The 13712-nt window shown below is 38.6% G+C and overlaps 1 protein-coding gene across 4 annotated transcripts in view; it reads right to left on the minus strand.

Annotated features, from left to right (window-relative positions):
• Positions 1-280: 280 nt before the first annotated feature.
• Positions 281-13712, minus strand: part of LOC121511283 (WD repeat containing planar cell polarity effector) — a 127707-nt gene continuing 114275 nt past the window's right edge. For 3 of the 4 annotated variants that reach the window (XM_041789888.1, XM_041789889.1, XM_041789890.1), the window contains 4 exons: positions 9108-9219; positions 6244-6323; positions 3075-3106; positions 281-731 (listed from right to left, as the gene is read on the minus strand). In XM_041789888.1, the coding sequence (XP_041645822.1) occupies positions 681-731; positions 3075-3106; positions 6244-6323; positions 9108-9219 (275 nt within the window). In that variant the 3' untranslated portion in view covers positions 281-680. The remainder of the gene's footprint in view (positions 732-3074; positions 3107-6243; positions 6324-9107; positions 9220-13712) is intronic. The other variant, XM_041789891.1, reaches the window with a different exon arrangement.

A 13712-nucleotide genomic window follows, 5' to 3' on the forward strand; every position in this document is an offset into this window, starting at 1 on the left:
AAGTAAATAGATTACGATACAGTGAGGGATTAGGGCTCGCGCGGCGCTGTCAGATTAGTCGCTGAGCGCAGCGCGTCGACAGCTCTGACACGGCCATGGCTGCTGTTCAGGAAAGGGGCTCCGCGCGACGCTTTAAAGACGCTAGTTGGCTCCTATTCATGAATAAAACTGTGGCCCGTAATCTCGGCCAACACTCACACACTCACACACAGGAAGCCTGGAACGTTCAGTATCAGTGGTGATGGATGTTTAATACAAGTCTTTATTTTTACTGGCTGATTAATAAAAAGGTTTGAACATGTTCTGTTATGTTTGTAGAACTGTTTTCTTTTAAGGCTGATTTGGTTGAGACCTCACTGGGACAGAACATAAACTGATTTTACATCATGATGCCATGTAGTGTTTTTTAACCTGGCTGCAATTTAAAGATAAACTATAAAACATGTTAAAATCAAAGTTTTATGTAACAGAACTGGTAACTCAAAGTAAATGTATTTACAAATAATACTTCTGTTTTTCTTCATCACCATATACTGGTCTGTACAGTCAGTCTCTAATCTCTCAGGTGTTCTAAAAGGTAGGTAAATACAGTACATTTAAAAATAAAGACAAAGAGAGCCTGTTGTTGGTGAGATGTTCTGTTTCCTCTTTAGTGTCCAACTGGGATTTATAAAGTGCTCTCAAACCATTCCTAAATGGACCACATGGAGCGTCCCGGGATCATCTTCCTCCTGCAGGAGAGCAAACAGAAATGCTGTTTTATTAAAAAAAAAAAAAAAAAAAAAAAACCTGAGCAGTGTGTTGATATAAAGACAGTACACAGAGGTCTCAGCAGCTTTGTATTCATTGTGTGAGTCTGAACATTGCTACAACACGCAAATCCTGCACTGGTATCTGAGCTGCAATGACAAACACAGGAAAACATTTTAGATGAAAATGGATTTATGTCTGAAAATATATCAATACGTGTCGGTTGATTGATAATTATAGCCTTATTCATTCATTCATTCATAGATTTTTGGACATCAACAAACATGTTATTCTTTATTAATCTTATTAATTTGATAGTGCAGTCTAGTACTGTCAAAGATACTGTCACAAACCATCAGAGAAACCATCAATGTTCCTAAATTGCATCTTAAAAGCCTAGGGATATCACATTTATGATTAAAAAAAGCAGCTAATTGTCACATTTGAGAAGCTGGCATGACCAGACCATATGGTGATATGTTCAAGTCACCATCTATCAAATCACCTGATGATTGCAGCTCTAAACAGGTGTATATTAGAAGGTTCTTTAAGTTGCTTTTCTTCAATTATTTTCTGTGGAGGGAAGTACTTTTCCTAAATAAGTCCTACTTATTACACCTTTTTACAGTTTGAATGCATATGGGTTATAAGTCCCTGTGAGTTAGTGAAGAGTTCAAAATAAGCAGCTGTTAGATGTGAACTGGAAACATTAACACTTTATAGTTGCACCTATTTTAGAGAAATCAGTGTAATATATTTAATGGATAGGGAATAAGCTGCTTAGTGATAGTGAGGATTAATGCTTTTGCCAACTCTTGCTTTTTTTTATATACAGTGTATACAGTGTATAAATCAATACAGCGTATTTTCTAAACCATGATTGGAAACATTATGGATTAGGGACAACCTAGAAGATGAAAAAATTAGAGGCACAATCTGTTAATTTTTGTGCAAAAAATATCTACATTGTTTGGGGAAAACAAGATTTTTTACATTATAAAGTAGATATTTACAAGAACTCAGAATTTCAGAGTTTTAAAGTATCAAAATTTGACACTAGAAACTAAAAAAGTCAAGTTTTTAAAATTTTAAATTTACAACCAAACAGAAAACAGAGGTTGGATTATCAAACCACTACTGTAAGTAGAGAAAGAACAACGAACTTCAAAGAAACAATCAACAGTGACTTCAGTCAGTTGTGGTAGATGTTGTAGCTGTTAGCCAGGTGACACAGGATTGCACAGGTGAGACTAATGAATAGTGTGCTCTCTTACAGTGTATTTGAACACACTTTTAATATTAATTGAAGATAACGTTGGACAAACAATGTCAGTACTGAACACACAATATGGGTAATCTTTTTCAAATATAGTATTACTGAATTTAAGTCATACATCATGAATGATCCCATGTGACAGGATTATGCATTTAATATTACACCATATACAATTGTAGTTTTGGCAGCTATTTTTAATTTTAGTCTTAAGTCTTTAGACTAAACTAGTTTTAGTTTTAGTCAAATTTTAGTCATTTCTACCCTTAACAGTTTTTGTGTAGTTTTAGTCACCTAACACTCAAAAACATTTTAGTCCATTTTTAATCAGTCCTTACATTTTAGGCTTTATTTTTAGCTCAAATATTTATTCTCTTTCCTACATCTGGCACCAAATCATGTTACCTGGGTTCCCTGCTTTCTACAGCTGAGGGGCAGAAGAACTACAGATATGTTGTGTTTTGACAGATTTACTCACAGTGGAGAAATATTGTGGACTTTGAATGTCTGATGAAAACTCAATTTTATTTTAATTTCATTTGAGTCATCTTGACAAAAACTAAATTTATGTTTTGTTAGAGTTTTAGTCATCAAAGATCTATTTTTAGCTAGTCTTAGTCCCCTTGTTCTCTGAAGGAAAAGTTAGCCAACAAACATTGTTTACTTTGAATTTAAGTCGACCAAATTATTCTAATTTATAACATGACTTCAGAAAACTGCCTTTATCAACAGAGACTTGAACCAGCCTGGTGAATTCAGACAAGAAAAAAATACATCATTATGTAAATTCAAAGAAACTTCTTATCAATAAAATAATCAAATTGGATGCAATAAAAAAACTGCCTTTCTGTACCTGTATATGATTCATTCAGCCCAAAAACATTTTTCCTCTAACAGGGGTTTATTTCTGCTATAAAACTGGACAGTCTGAGTGAGCCAGTCTTAAGCGTACACTTGTGGAACTGGAGCTTTTTTTCACTTTGCATTAGTTTCATGTTAGAAAACTGGAGGTTTATGCTTGATTGAAAACATTTTCTGCCAATCAACTCACGTTTCTGTTGTCTCTGTGTCTTCTGCTGCTTCCTGTAGAACAAAACGACAGAAGATATTGGAGGATGTTAGACATTCTTGTAAACCAGCCATGACACTTTAAACAAGTACAACAACCAAACATTACACATGCATAATCAGACACGGCAGCACTGTACACACAGACAATCACACACTGATTGCCTGAACAAGTTACATGCTCCCTCAGTGTTGCCTTTTTCCTTGTTTTAACAAGTGTAAACCGTTGTCACTCATGGCAGCCTCCCTGTTCTGAGCCCTGTGTTAATAACATTATGATTGACATTAAAACCCCGCCGTGCCTTAAACTGATGCAGATTCTCTGCTATAGCCTACAGTCGGGATTATCAAATGACAGAGCGATTTGATAGCGAGACAATTGCTAATCACTCTAAAAAAATTAATTATTAAAATAGAGAGAGTAGGAAGGTGGAGAGGAGGATGAAGTGATGTTTTCTAATGGTTGTTTTCCTAAATGACCAGTTAGTCATCTCAGACATCTGAGACCTGCAGAGGAGAGCACTCAGGCTACATTTAGAGGGTAAAACAAGCTGAATGTCACAGGAGAATTACTGCAAGGCTTAAAAACGTGACCTGAAACCGGCACGTTGAGCATGATGAGATTTAATATAATGGGCTGACTCTCTGTGTCAGCCGTTACTATCATCGAGGGAACGGGCTTTTTGTGGGTTGTTCAGGGGAATATTAAAAGAAACACTCACAGTGGTTTTGTTAAAAGTCAAAGGAAATAGAGGATGGATGTCAAATCAATTAAATGCATTTTGAGAATGGATAAGTGTAACTGTGTAGGTGGACATTTATGAAGAAACACTTCAAAATAGGGTTCAGATTCAGTGCATGGCAGAAAACAAATGAAAAAGTTTGAAAAGAGCAAAGAACCGACATTTACAGTTCAAAATTGATATTTTTTCTTGATAAATGATTAAAATCAATGCTACAATACCAGAATGTAATTTCTTTCAGCCTTTAAATAATATCGACATAGTGTCAGTGACCTTCTTAAAACAACTAAAACATCATTAGGATCAGCCACACCCTTATCATCAATACCTTTTCTCCTTCATTAAATCAAAAAGGGTGAGCTATACAAGAATTTAACCCACATATATAGCACGATGATCAGGGATCAAGCTATTCATATCACATTTGTGTTTTGAAAACATCTTTAAATATGTTTATTTCTGTTGTAAACACTGGCATTTTATCATGGGGTGTCTTCTGAGGTTTTTGCAGTCTTAAGAGGACATTAAAGCCAAGAGCAGTATTTCACACCTTCTTATTAGCTTCGTTTTTTTAACAAGGGAGGTTGCAGCTTGTTTTTTTATGCAGTAAACTTCCTTATCAAAATCTGGTTTCTAGATTACCCACAATGCAAGTCAGCTGCTGCTAGCAGGAGCTACTGAGGCCTTTAGTCTCGGTCTTCATTCAGAGAAAAAGAGGAGGATGTGTAGGATCTAGTGCTGTCAAAGTTTTTGATTAATTTTCGATTAATTAATCACAGGGGTGAAAAATGTGATTAAAAAAAGTATTCTGATTAATCTCCATCATGCAACCAAATTCACCTGGAACATGTAGAAATTCTCTGTGCTCTTTATTTTTTAAATCTTATGGATAAAATCAATATTCTACAGATAATACCATCCTACACTGACTAAATGGACAATCTACCCTCAGTCTCAACCTCTACTTTGTCAAAAGCTAGTAGAAAGTATGATGCGATTCAGAAGCATGTCCTTTCTGATTGTTTTATAACTGTTATCTTTAAATCTGTCATTTATGCAATCCTTCTCAATTTATTGACATATGTGATTAAATGCAATTTATTAATTACAAAGCCTACAATTAATAAGATTAATCATTAAATTGACTTACAGCACTAGGAGGACCCATTCTCTCTAACTGTGTAACCCCACATTTTTTAATAATTCATAATATTCAATACTACAAATCCAAATGACACAAACTCCTGCAACTCTGTGTGGGCCAAAAAGGCTTAAAAACATGTGTCACATACTGTATCCAGCTGTACACATCACCTGCTTAAAATGTACTATAACTGGATTTCTTCTTCAATAAAGAACTCAGCATGCATCTAAAGCTATTGGTGAAATACCATGTAGTGAATAAACCTTGTCAGGTACTTAATAGATTGAAATGACTCCTCAGTTCAAGAGAACATGTGACCAGCAGGCAGTGTTAGTTATGGCTATTTTCTATTAGCTATTTTTAATTTTAGTTTGAGTTTTAGTCTTTAAAAGAAATTCATTTTAGTTTTAGTCCCATTTTAGTCACTTCTACCCTTTTTAGTTTTAGTAGATAAAAACTCAAAACATTTTAGTCTAGTTTTAGTCCATAAAAAGTCCTCACATTTTAGTCTTTACTTTTAGTCCAAGCATTTATTTTCTTGCCTAAATCTGGTACCAAATCATGGTAGTGTGTTCAATGCACCCCGACAAACCTGGGCTTTCTGCTTCCTACAGCTGAGAGGCAGAATAGATACAGATGCATTGCATTTTGACAGATTTACCCACAGTGGAGAATTTTCACAGATTTTGAATATCCGACAAAAACTAAATTACATTTTAGTCTAGTTTTAGTCATTTTGACAAAAACTAAATTTAGTTTTTGTCAGTTTTAGTCATCACAGATCTATTTTTGTTCATTTTAGTCTAGTTTTTTTCATGAAAAAAAAAGCTGTCGACGAACAGATTTAGTCATAGTTTTAGTCATAGTTTAGTTGACGAAATTAACGCTGCCAGCAGGGCTTGATGGACTTAAGTGCACTTTGGCAGTCAGGATAATAAAAGACTCCCCAAAAGTATTTGTGGATCTTGTTACCCATTTACAGATCTTTCATGGCAAAAGTGTTGCAAAAGTCACTTTTAAACAAAAGTCACTTTGTTAATTGCATAAGAGGTGGGCAAGTGATCTCCAATCCTAGGTCATCGATGGAGACGTATTATTGATGCAAAGTGTGAATGGGTGCACCAAAGTGCAGTCATTACCCAGCATAATAGCTGATGCAAAAAGTAAACAAGGTTAGAGACTAGTGTAGCTCCAGCATTAGATACCTCTGCAAACTGAAACATACTGAAAGTATGGTGGTCAGACAAAATAACAGAAAAACGCACCTGTTTGACTTAGAGCTCTGAACACATCCAGGTCAACAGTCACACGTGTGCTCTCTTCTTGTGGTCTTCTCTGATTGGCTCTTCCAAAGAGGGAAAAAAGAGTAACCATAGTGTCTTTGTTCACAATTATTGATGAATCACAGAATATATTTGTACATTTTATACTTTTCAGGGAGACCGCAGATCAACCAGCTTGAGTTTGCAAAGCACCGAGAATAATTATGCTCAGTTGATGCATAAACATTCTTTTGGCAAACCTTGTTGAGATTCCTCAGAGAAACTTTTGAGTATTCAAGTGCTTAAAAGAAGCAGGAATAATTAAAAAAATCCCTTTTTTTATTTGAATAAGAGTTTAACCCATTGATCAAACTTCTGGCAGACTCATTTGGCATAATTTTCTCTCCTGCACAGCTAAGCCATGTATGACACTGTCAGCCAGACATCAGATTATTATTGATCACTTCTCATCACTTTATGTTAAAATACCTGAAAGTGTAGCATGAATATGAGCCACTGATGCCTCTCAAATAAAGCACTTTTTTAAATTTAACTCATTTTCCATCAGCAACATCACATTAACTTTTTCCTCAGCTTAGTAACAATAAAAATCTCCTCACTCCACTGACAGAGGAGTGCGTGATGACTGAGAGGCCAGCAGCTGTCAAAGGATCGTTGGGATGCTTCCCAGATTCTCGTCTTGTCTCTCTTTCACTTCGGAGTCGGATTTGGGGAATGCAAGAATCGGCGAGGAGCCCCCAAACTGCCATTGTACTCGCCTCCCTCTCTTTCTCTGCTCTTTTCTCAGCGAGCCAAACGGGAGAACGCCTGCGCTACAATGCCTCCTCTACTCCATCTCAGCTTAGCTGTCATTGGCTTCACATGAGAAACAATGAAACTTCATCGGAGACCAGATTACAAAAAAGGAGGGGGGGGGTTTCAATATAAAAATGTTCTGGGGTGGGGGGTGATTGTGGAATAAAAAGGCAGAAGCTTTTGTCTCTTTCTCTCTCTGGCTATTATCTTTTGGGAGGTTTGGGGGATCGGCTTTCTTAGCTTCTGTCAGCAGTGCAGGGGAAGACCTGGGGTAGTACGACCGGGCGTTTGGCAGCCAAATCGCCCTAACACTCTTTACCACACTTTTTTTCTTCTCTTTTTCCTTTTACTGTTTTTAAAAAGAGCTTAGGACGGAGCATCTCTCTCTGTTTCTTTTCCTCTCTCCCTCTCTGGACCCGGCTTGTTTAAATTGGCTGATAGGAGGGGATTTGGGATGGATGGAGGGGGCTTAGAGAAACGCAAAGTGGAGGGGTTGGAGAGTCATCAGTGTTACAGTCAAACAGCCATGAAAAGCCTATGAGGATGAGAAGAACAAGAGCGCCTTTTTATCTAATGCACACAAATCCCATATAAATACTCCAATATGTTAGCTGGCCTATGACAAGGAATGCCCCTCCACTACTTCCCCCGTCCTACAATACTAGAGACATGGATGGATATATTTGTGTGTATGTGTTTGTATGTGCGTGAGAGGCAGGGACAAAAGAGGGCCATGCTTTCAGTGTGTCTTTAGTCACACTGTTTCAACACGTCATTCACAAAGATGAGTATATCAAACAATCACTCTGAAACAGTGAGTTTAGTCTGCACTCCAGAGACTGATCCATGGCGAAAATGGACCTCAGTGGAGTTTTAAATGTGACTCTGGGTTCAGCATTGGGAAGCGTAAGACCCGGAACTGATGTGGTTTTGACATTTGAAATGACACTGGGAGTGAAGGCTTTAAGGCTGCAGCTGGGTCATTTGGCCACAGACGCTCTCATGCAATTCACACACAGACAATAGTGAATCACTGAGGAGAGAAGGCCACATGTAAAAGTGGAACAGAAAATCATCTGCACTCAAAATCTGTCAAGGGATTCATTTAGAGTAAGTTGAACTGAAAATGTTGCTTTTATTAAGCAGCTGCAATCAATATTTTCATACTTACAATGGAAAACAATGAGAAATGGGTCACTTACAGTGATGAGCCTGCAGAGACATATCATCTGAATCTGAATCTGCAGGTCTCCTCTGCCGAAAGAGCTCCAACTTTAGTTTCATTTTACTGTTTATCTCACCAGCTTCAACTTTATATTCTTTATTATGACTTCTACCAGACACCTTTAGTGATATATCTCACTGTTCTCTTCAAAACAGTAGAAAGACAAGCTGAGGAACTTTGCTGAGCATTAGGGGCTATGTCTACTCATGGCACTATTTTGCTCTATTTCTTTACAAACCCAGTGCAGTTTGGCTTTGTCAGGGCTCTTAATGCAAAAACACAGTGGGAATTAGCTGTTCTGGTGGATGCACTCAAGAGCACATCTGAGCCCCAGTACCTGTATGGACTGGGTGATGGGGTGGGTAACAGAGGCAGCCAGTGTCATTTGGTGATGTCCAGGCAGATGCTGCATATAAATCAAGTTTATACAGAATGAAAAGTCACTGCCCAGATAAGCAGAAGTGATGAGAAGTTGAGAGAAGCCGAGCAATGCTCTGAAATTGTGGTCCTGGGTGTTGACTGCTAGTGCTAATGAATAACATACTAAATTGAATGGGCCCAAGCCATTGAATACCCAAATATTCAAGATTTATTTCAGATAAATGCAAGATTTCTTTCAAGAGTTCAGTGACCAAAAACAGAGTAGAAAGTTGTTTATATGTCAATTCCAAATCAAGTCTAATATTAAAAGGAACAACCTTCAACCCAAAATGTACAAAAAATCTTAAGTTTTTCCCATTATCTTACTGATTTACAAACAAGATTAAAACAACATATACACATTTATCTCTATGAAGCCTAAACACAAAGATTAAATGTAACTCACTGCATCTTCAGGGTGTCTGGGCATGGAGGTATTGATGTACTCTGGGTTCCCTCTGTTTGCCTGTCCCTTGAGCTGGACTCACTTAATCCAACATCTCTGTCTCCTGTCTCTACTAGGACACGAAGGAAAAAAGACACAGAGGGTAGAGGATAAGTGTCAGTTCTTCATTTTACTTAAAAATGGAATAAACAACAGATACACATAGTTGCTGATGACCTATAAAACACATTTGTCAATTTTAAACATGCCACCCTTGGCAGTAACTATTGCAAGCAAGGGTTTGTGATAACTGGCAATGAGTCTTTCACATCGCTGTGGTGGAATTTTTGCCAACTCTTCTTTTCAGAATTGTTTAATTCAGCCATATTGGTAGGTTTTCGAACATGAATGGCCTTTTAAAGGTCATGCCACAGGATCTCAATTGGATTGAAGTCTGGACTTTGACTAGGCCACTCCAAAACCTTTATTTTGTTTATTTCTAAGCAATTCAGAGGTGGACTTGCTGGGGTGTTTTGTAATGTTGGCCTACTGCATAACCCATGTGGGCTCAAGCTTGATGTCACAAACTGAAAGCCCGGACATTCTCCAGGATTTCTAGAAGAGCGCTGGTTCCATGGATTACGGCATGTAATCCAGGTCCTAAATCAGCAAAAGAGCCCCAGACCATCACACCCCCACCATCATGTTTGACTATTGGTATGATGTTCTTTTATGAAATGCTGAGTTCTATGCCAGATGTAACTTCCAAAACTCAGTCCACAGAATATTTACCCAGAAGTCTTGGGGATCATAAAGATGTTTTTTGGCAAGTGTGAGAAGAGCTCTTGTGTTCTTTTTTGTCAGCAGTGGTTTTGGCCTTGGAACTCTCCCATGGATGTCATTGTTGCCCAGTCTTTTCCTATGGTTGAATCATAAACACTGACCTTGACTGAGTCAGGTGAGGCCTGCAGGCCTTTAGATGTTGTTTTGAGTCTTTCTGTGACCTCCTGGATGAGTCACTGATGTGCTCTTGGAGTAACTTTGGTAGGCCGACCACTCCTGGGAAAGTTCACCAACATTTCAAGTTTTCTCCATCTGTGGATAATGGCTCCCACTGTGGTTTGCTGGAGTACCAAAGCCTTAGAAATGACTTTGTAACCCTTTCAGGACTGATAGACGTCAGTGACTTTGTTTTTTATCTGTTTCAATATTTCTGTAGATCAGTGGTTCTCAATCTTTTTTCAGTCGTGTACCCCCTGTGAAGTACTTTTTTCAGCAAAGTAGCCCCTAAACAGTGCAAAGCTTTTTGGCCAAAAAGAAAGACATTAAACAGTGCTGTGACAGCTGTCAGACTTATCAAACTTTGTAACTGATAAACTATTATAAATTACAAATATTTTTTTCAAACATTTTAAATGTTAAAAATGCTTGACTGAATTCATGGCACATCTTCTCATCACTAAATGTGGGAATTCAAATTAATGTAGTGAACACAGTGAGTGGAAAGGCATAAAACCATTTAAACCCAGAGGTGTGCAAAACTCTGCTCGGCTGCAGTGGTCTCTCTGGAACAATTTGGAAATATAAATAGAGCTAGAAAGAACTAAAAACCTGTAAGTAATTAACTAATTATAAAAAAGACAGATTAGTGCCCCTTTTTGGGATGATAATAAAGATCTCTTCTCAAACTGAAATCATGAACTTAGTTATAGATCAGCATTTCTTCACAAAAATAAATCATGAACCTTTTTATGAATGAAGTGATTGTGAATACAGTGATTGACAGGCATGTGCCAGTGTGGGTCAAACCATCCTGCCAACGGGGGAGACTCAGGGGGTTTTAGGGTCATTAATTTTAATTAATTTACAAAGTATAAACTCCACTTAATAAACTTAAGTCCTTACACTCCAGACGCAAATTTTTCGGGCAAATTATTCACACAAAATATTTACTTTCGAACCTGTAGCGAATCAATGCAAGCTTCCACACCAGCAACATCTTTTCGCAGTGTGACATTGCTGCCGATTTTTTTTCAAATTTTCGCTCTCCGACGAGCACACGTGGTGGTGGTGCCAATTTTTAAGGCAGACAGAGAAACAAAAACATCCTCCTCTCTAACACCACCTTATATTTGTCCTCTCCTCATATCTGTCTGTAGTCGGTGCTTGTGTTTGTGCCTCATGTTGCCTTTTATAGAGGGAGACAGGCAGCAGGCAGCCTGACATGTCCACATGAGCGCAAATACGCTACTTGCACAGCTGGAGCTGTTCCTAAACTAACAGGACTTTATTCCAGTGAAATATTTACCAACACAGTCTCCTCTGACATCAGACATACGACTTATAAATGCTATGGATCAACAAGCTCACTGAAATTACTCCTCTGACCAGTCTGGAACACAGACAGGTGAGCCAATCTGTGCGCTATGGGGGAGTTAACTCCTCTCACAGCGACCCTCAGCTGTGCCCTATTACTCTTATTGATCATATTTGACAAACAATGAATGAAAAGTCAGCCCCTCCTCTTACAAACTTGGCTGGCACAGTGAATGAAACAGTGAAACTAAACGGCACTGACCTCCTGGCTGTGCATAAGTGCCGCGTTACGTATGGAGTGAAGGACGGGGAGGGAGAAACCTTTTATCTTCCGCTCCAATAAATATCACTGTTTATCAGAGGACAGAGAAAACACAGACGTTCACAGCACAAATGTGATTTTAGAATGTACGTAATATACTCGCAACATCGTGTCGCTCTGGACATGCATAAAGGCGCTATTTTCTGAAATAGCCGTAATATATTGAAAATCTCACGTACCCCCTGGAGTGCCTTCACGTATCCCCAGGGGTACGCGTACCTCCATTTGAGAACCACTGCTGTAGATCATGGCATTATGTGCTGCCTTTTATGATCTTTGAGCCTACTTCACTTTGCCAGACAGGTTTTATTTCAGTGATTTCTTGATGCAACAGGCCTGGCAGTAATAAAGGCTGGGTGTGGCTAGTGAAATTGAACTCAACTTTCCAAAAAATTAGAAGGAAGAAATCAGGGAGGGGTCAAATAATTTTTCACAGCACTGTTCATATCAAAACCTGATATAAAATAGTCCTAATACATGCATGTACCTGAGAGTAGACAGTTCCTTCTTTGGATGCCACACCTTGACGATCATGCCTCTGATTAACACATCATGTAAAGTTTCTGAATTGACACAAGAAGTCCCACAGTGATGGCGGCTGTGTGAACAGAGCGACCAACAGAGCAGAGAGGGGAACGCGAACAAAACACTGCTTTCCATCAACACACACCGGAGCTAACAGGCTTTTACCACAACCACCGAGAGAGGATCGAGAAGGAGAAAGAAAGAGAGAGAGAGGAGGAGGAGAAGTGGATCTTCAGATAAAGCTCTTGTCTCTTTGCCCATTGAAAGGCCCTGCAGCCACATCAGCCTTTGTGAGGGGGAGACACAACCATCAGGCACCAACTTGGCTTCTCCTGCTGGCAAAACGCTTCTCCAAAGAAAAAAAAAGAGATAGAGAGGAAGAGAAAGAAGCCTTCCCTCGCACTTGTTCACCACTCTGCTTCTCACAATGCCGTATCTATCCGAATCAACACACTTGTCAGCCAGACAGCTATAAGCGATTTCCAACGCTGTTATAAAAAGGGACCATACCTAAGCTGAAATGTGAGTCCTCTATTGTGAGCTTGCGAGTGTGTGTAAAAACGAAGGCAGAATCTCTGTTTACAAAGGACGCATATAAATATGAGAGGAATGCATAGAAATGTGGAGTCTCTGCCCAATCTGATTTCGAGTCCACCTTCAGGAAAAGCGAGATCTGCTATTGAGTCATTTTTTTGGAAACAAGTGAAAATCATCCAAACAATAGCACAAGATCTGCCCTCCTTTCCAATGCAAATCGACAGTTTTCTATAATTTTCTTGAAGTGAAATTAAACAATCCAGAGCAGTGAGGCCCTAGATCAGCTGATTTCACTCCTGCTCCTCAATAAAAGCACTGCTGGTTGCTTAACAGATTATTACAGTAGGTATAAAACAGGATCAGATTAATTAGCCTGGATTCAAAAACCAACAGAGAAGTGTTTGTATGCATGTGTTTGCCTTCATACAGCGGGTCAACAAGAAGCTGACCTGCTGTTTTCAAAATGTGTTTAACACCTGATTACTACAAATGGTCCGTTCATGCAGGATACAGAGCGACCTGCCTCTCATGTCACACCCAACTGCACACATACAGTCAGTCCACATATTTACACAAACACATATGTCTCCGAGGGCCGTTCTGAATGGGATGTGGAGTGTGTGAATATGACTGAGAACAAACACATTTCAGCCTCTTGTGTGTGTTCAAATAGAGAGCGTCTGTAGCTGCACTGTGGGAACTTGTGTCAAAAAAGCGTGGAACTGTTGACACACGTCCATGTTTTGTTAACGTGGAGGGACAAACAGAAGGGACGGACGCTTTTGAATATAAAGTTGTAGGAGCTGCGTTTTTATTTTCTTTATATCTACAAAGTTATTTAGTTTCATATTTTTGTTTGAAGAAATGAATGTACACAACATAGGCTGTTTTGTGAGTGTCTAATGATGAAGTGATGGCAGGTTACA

This window comes from Cheilinus undulatus, linkage group 6 (assembly GCF_018320785.1).
Source record: "Cheilinus undulatus linkage group 6, ASM1832078v1, whole genome shotgun sequence".
Lineage (NCBI taxonomy): Eukaryota > Metazoa > Chordata > Actinopteri > Labriformes > Labridae > Cheilinus > Cheilinus undulatus.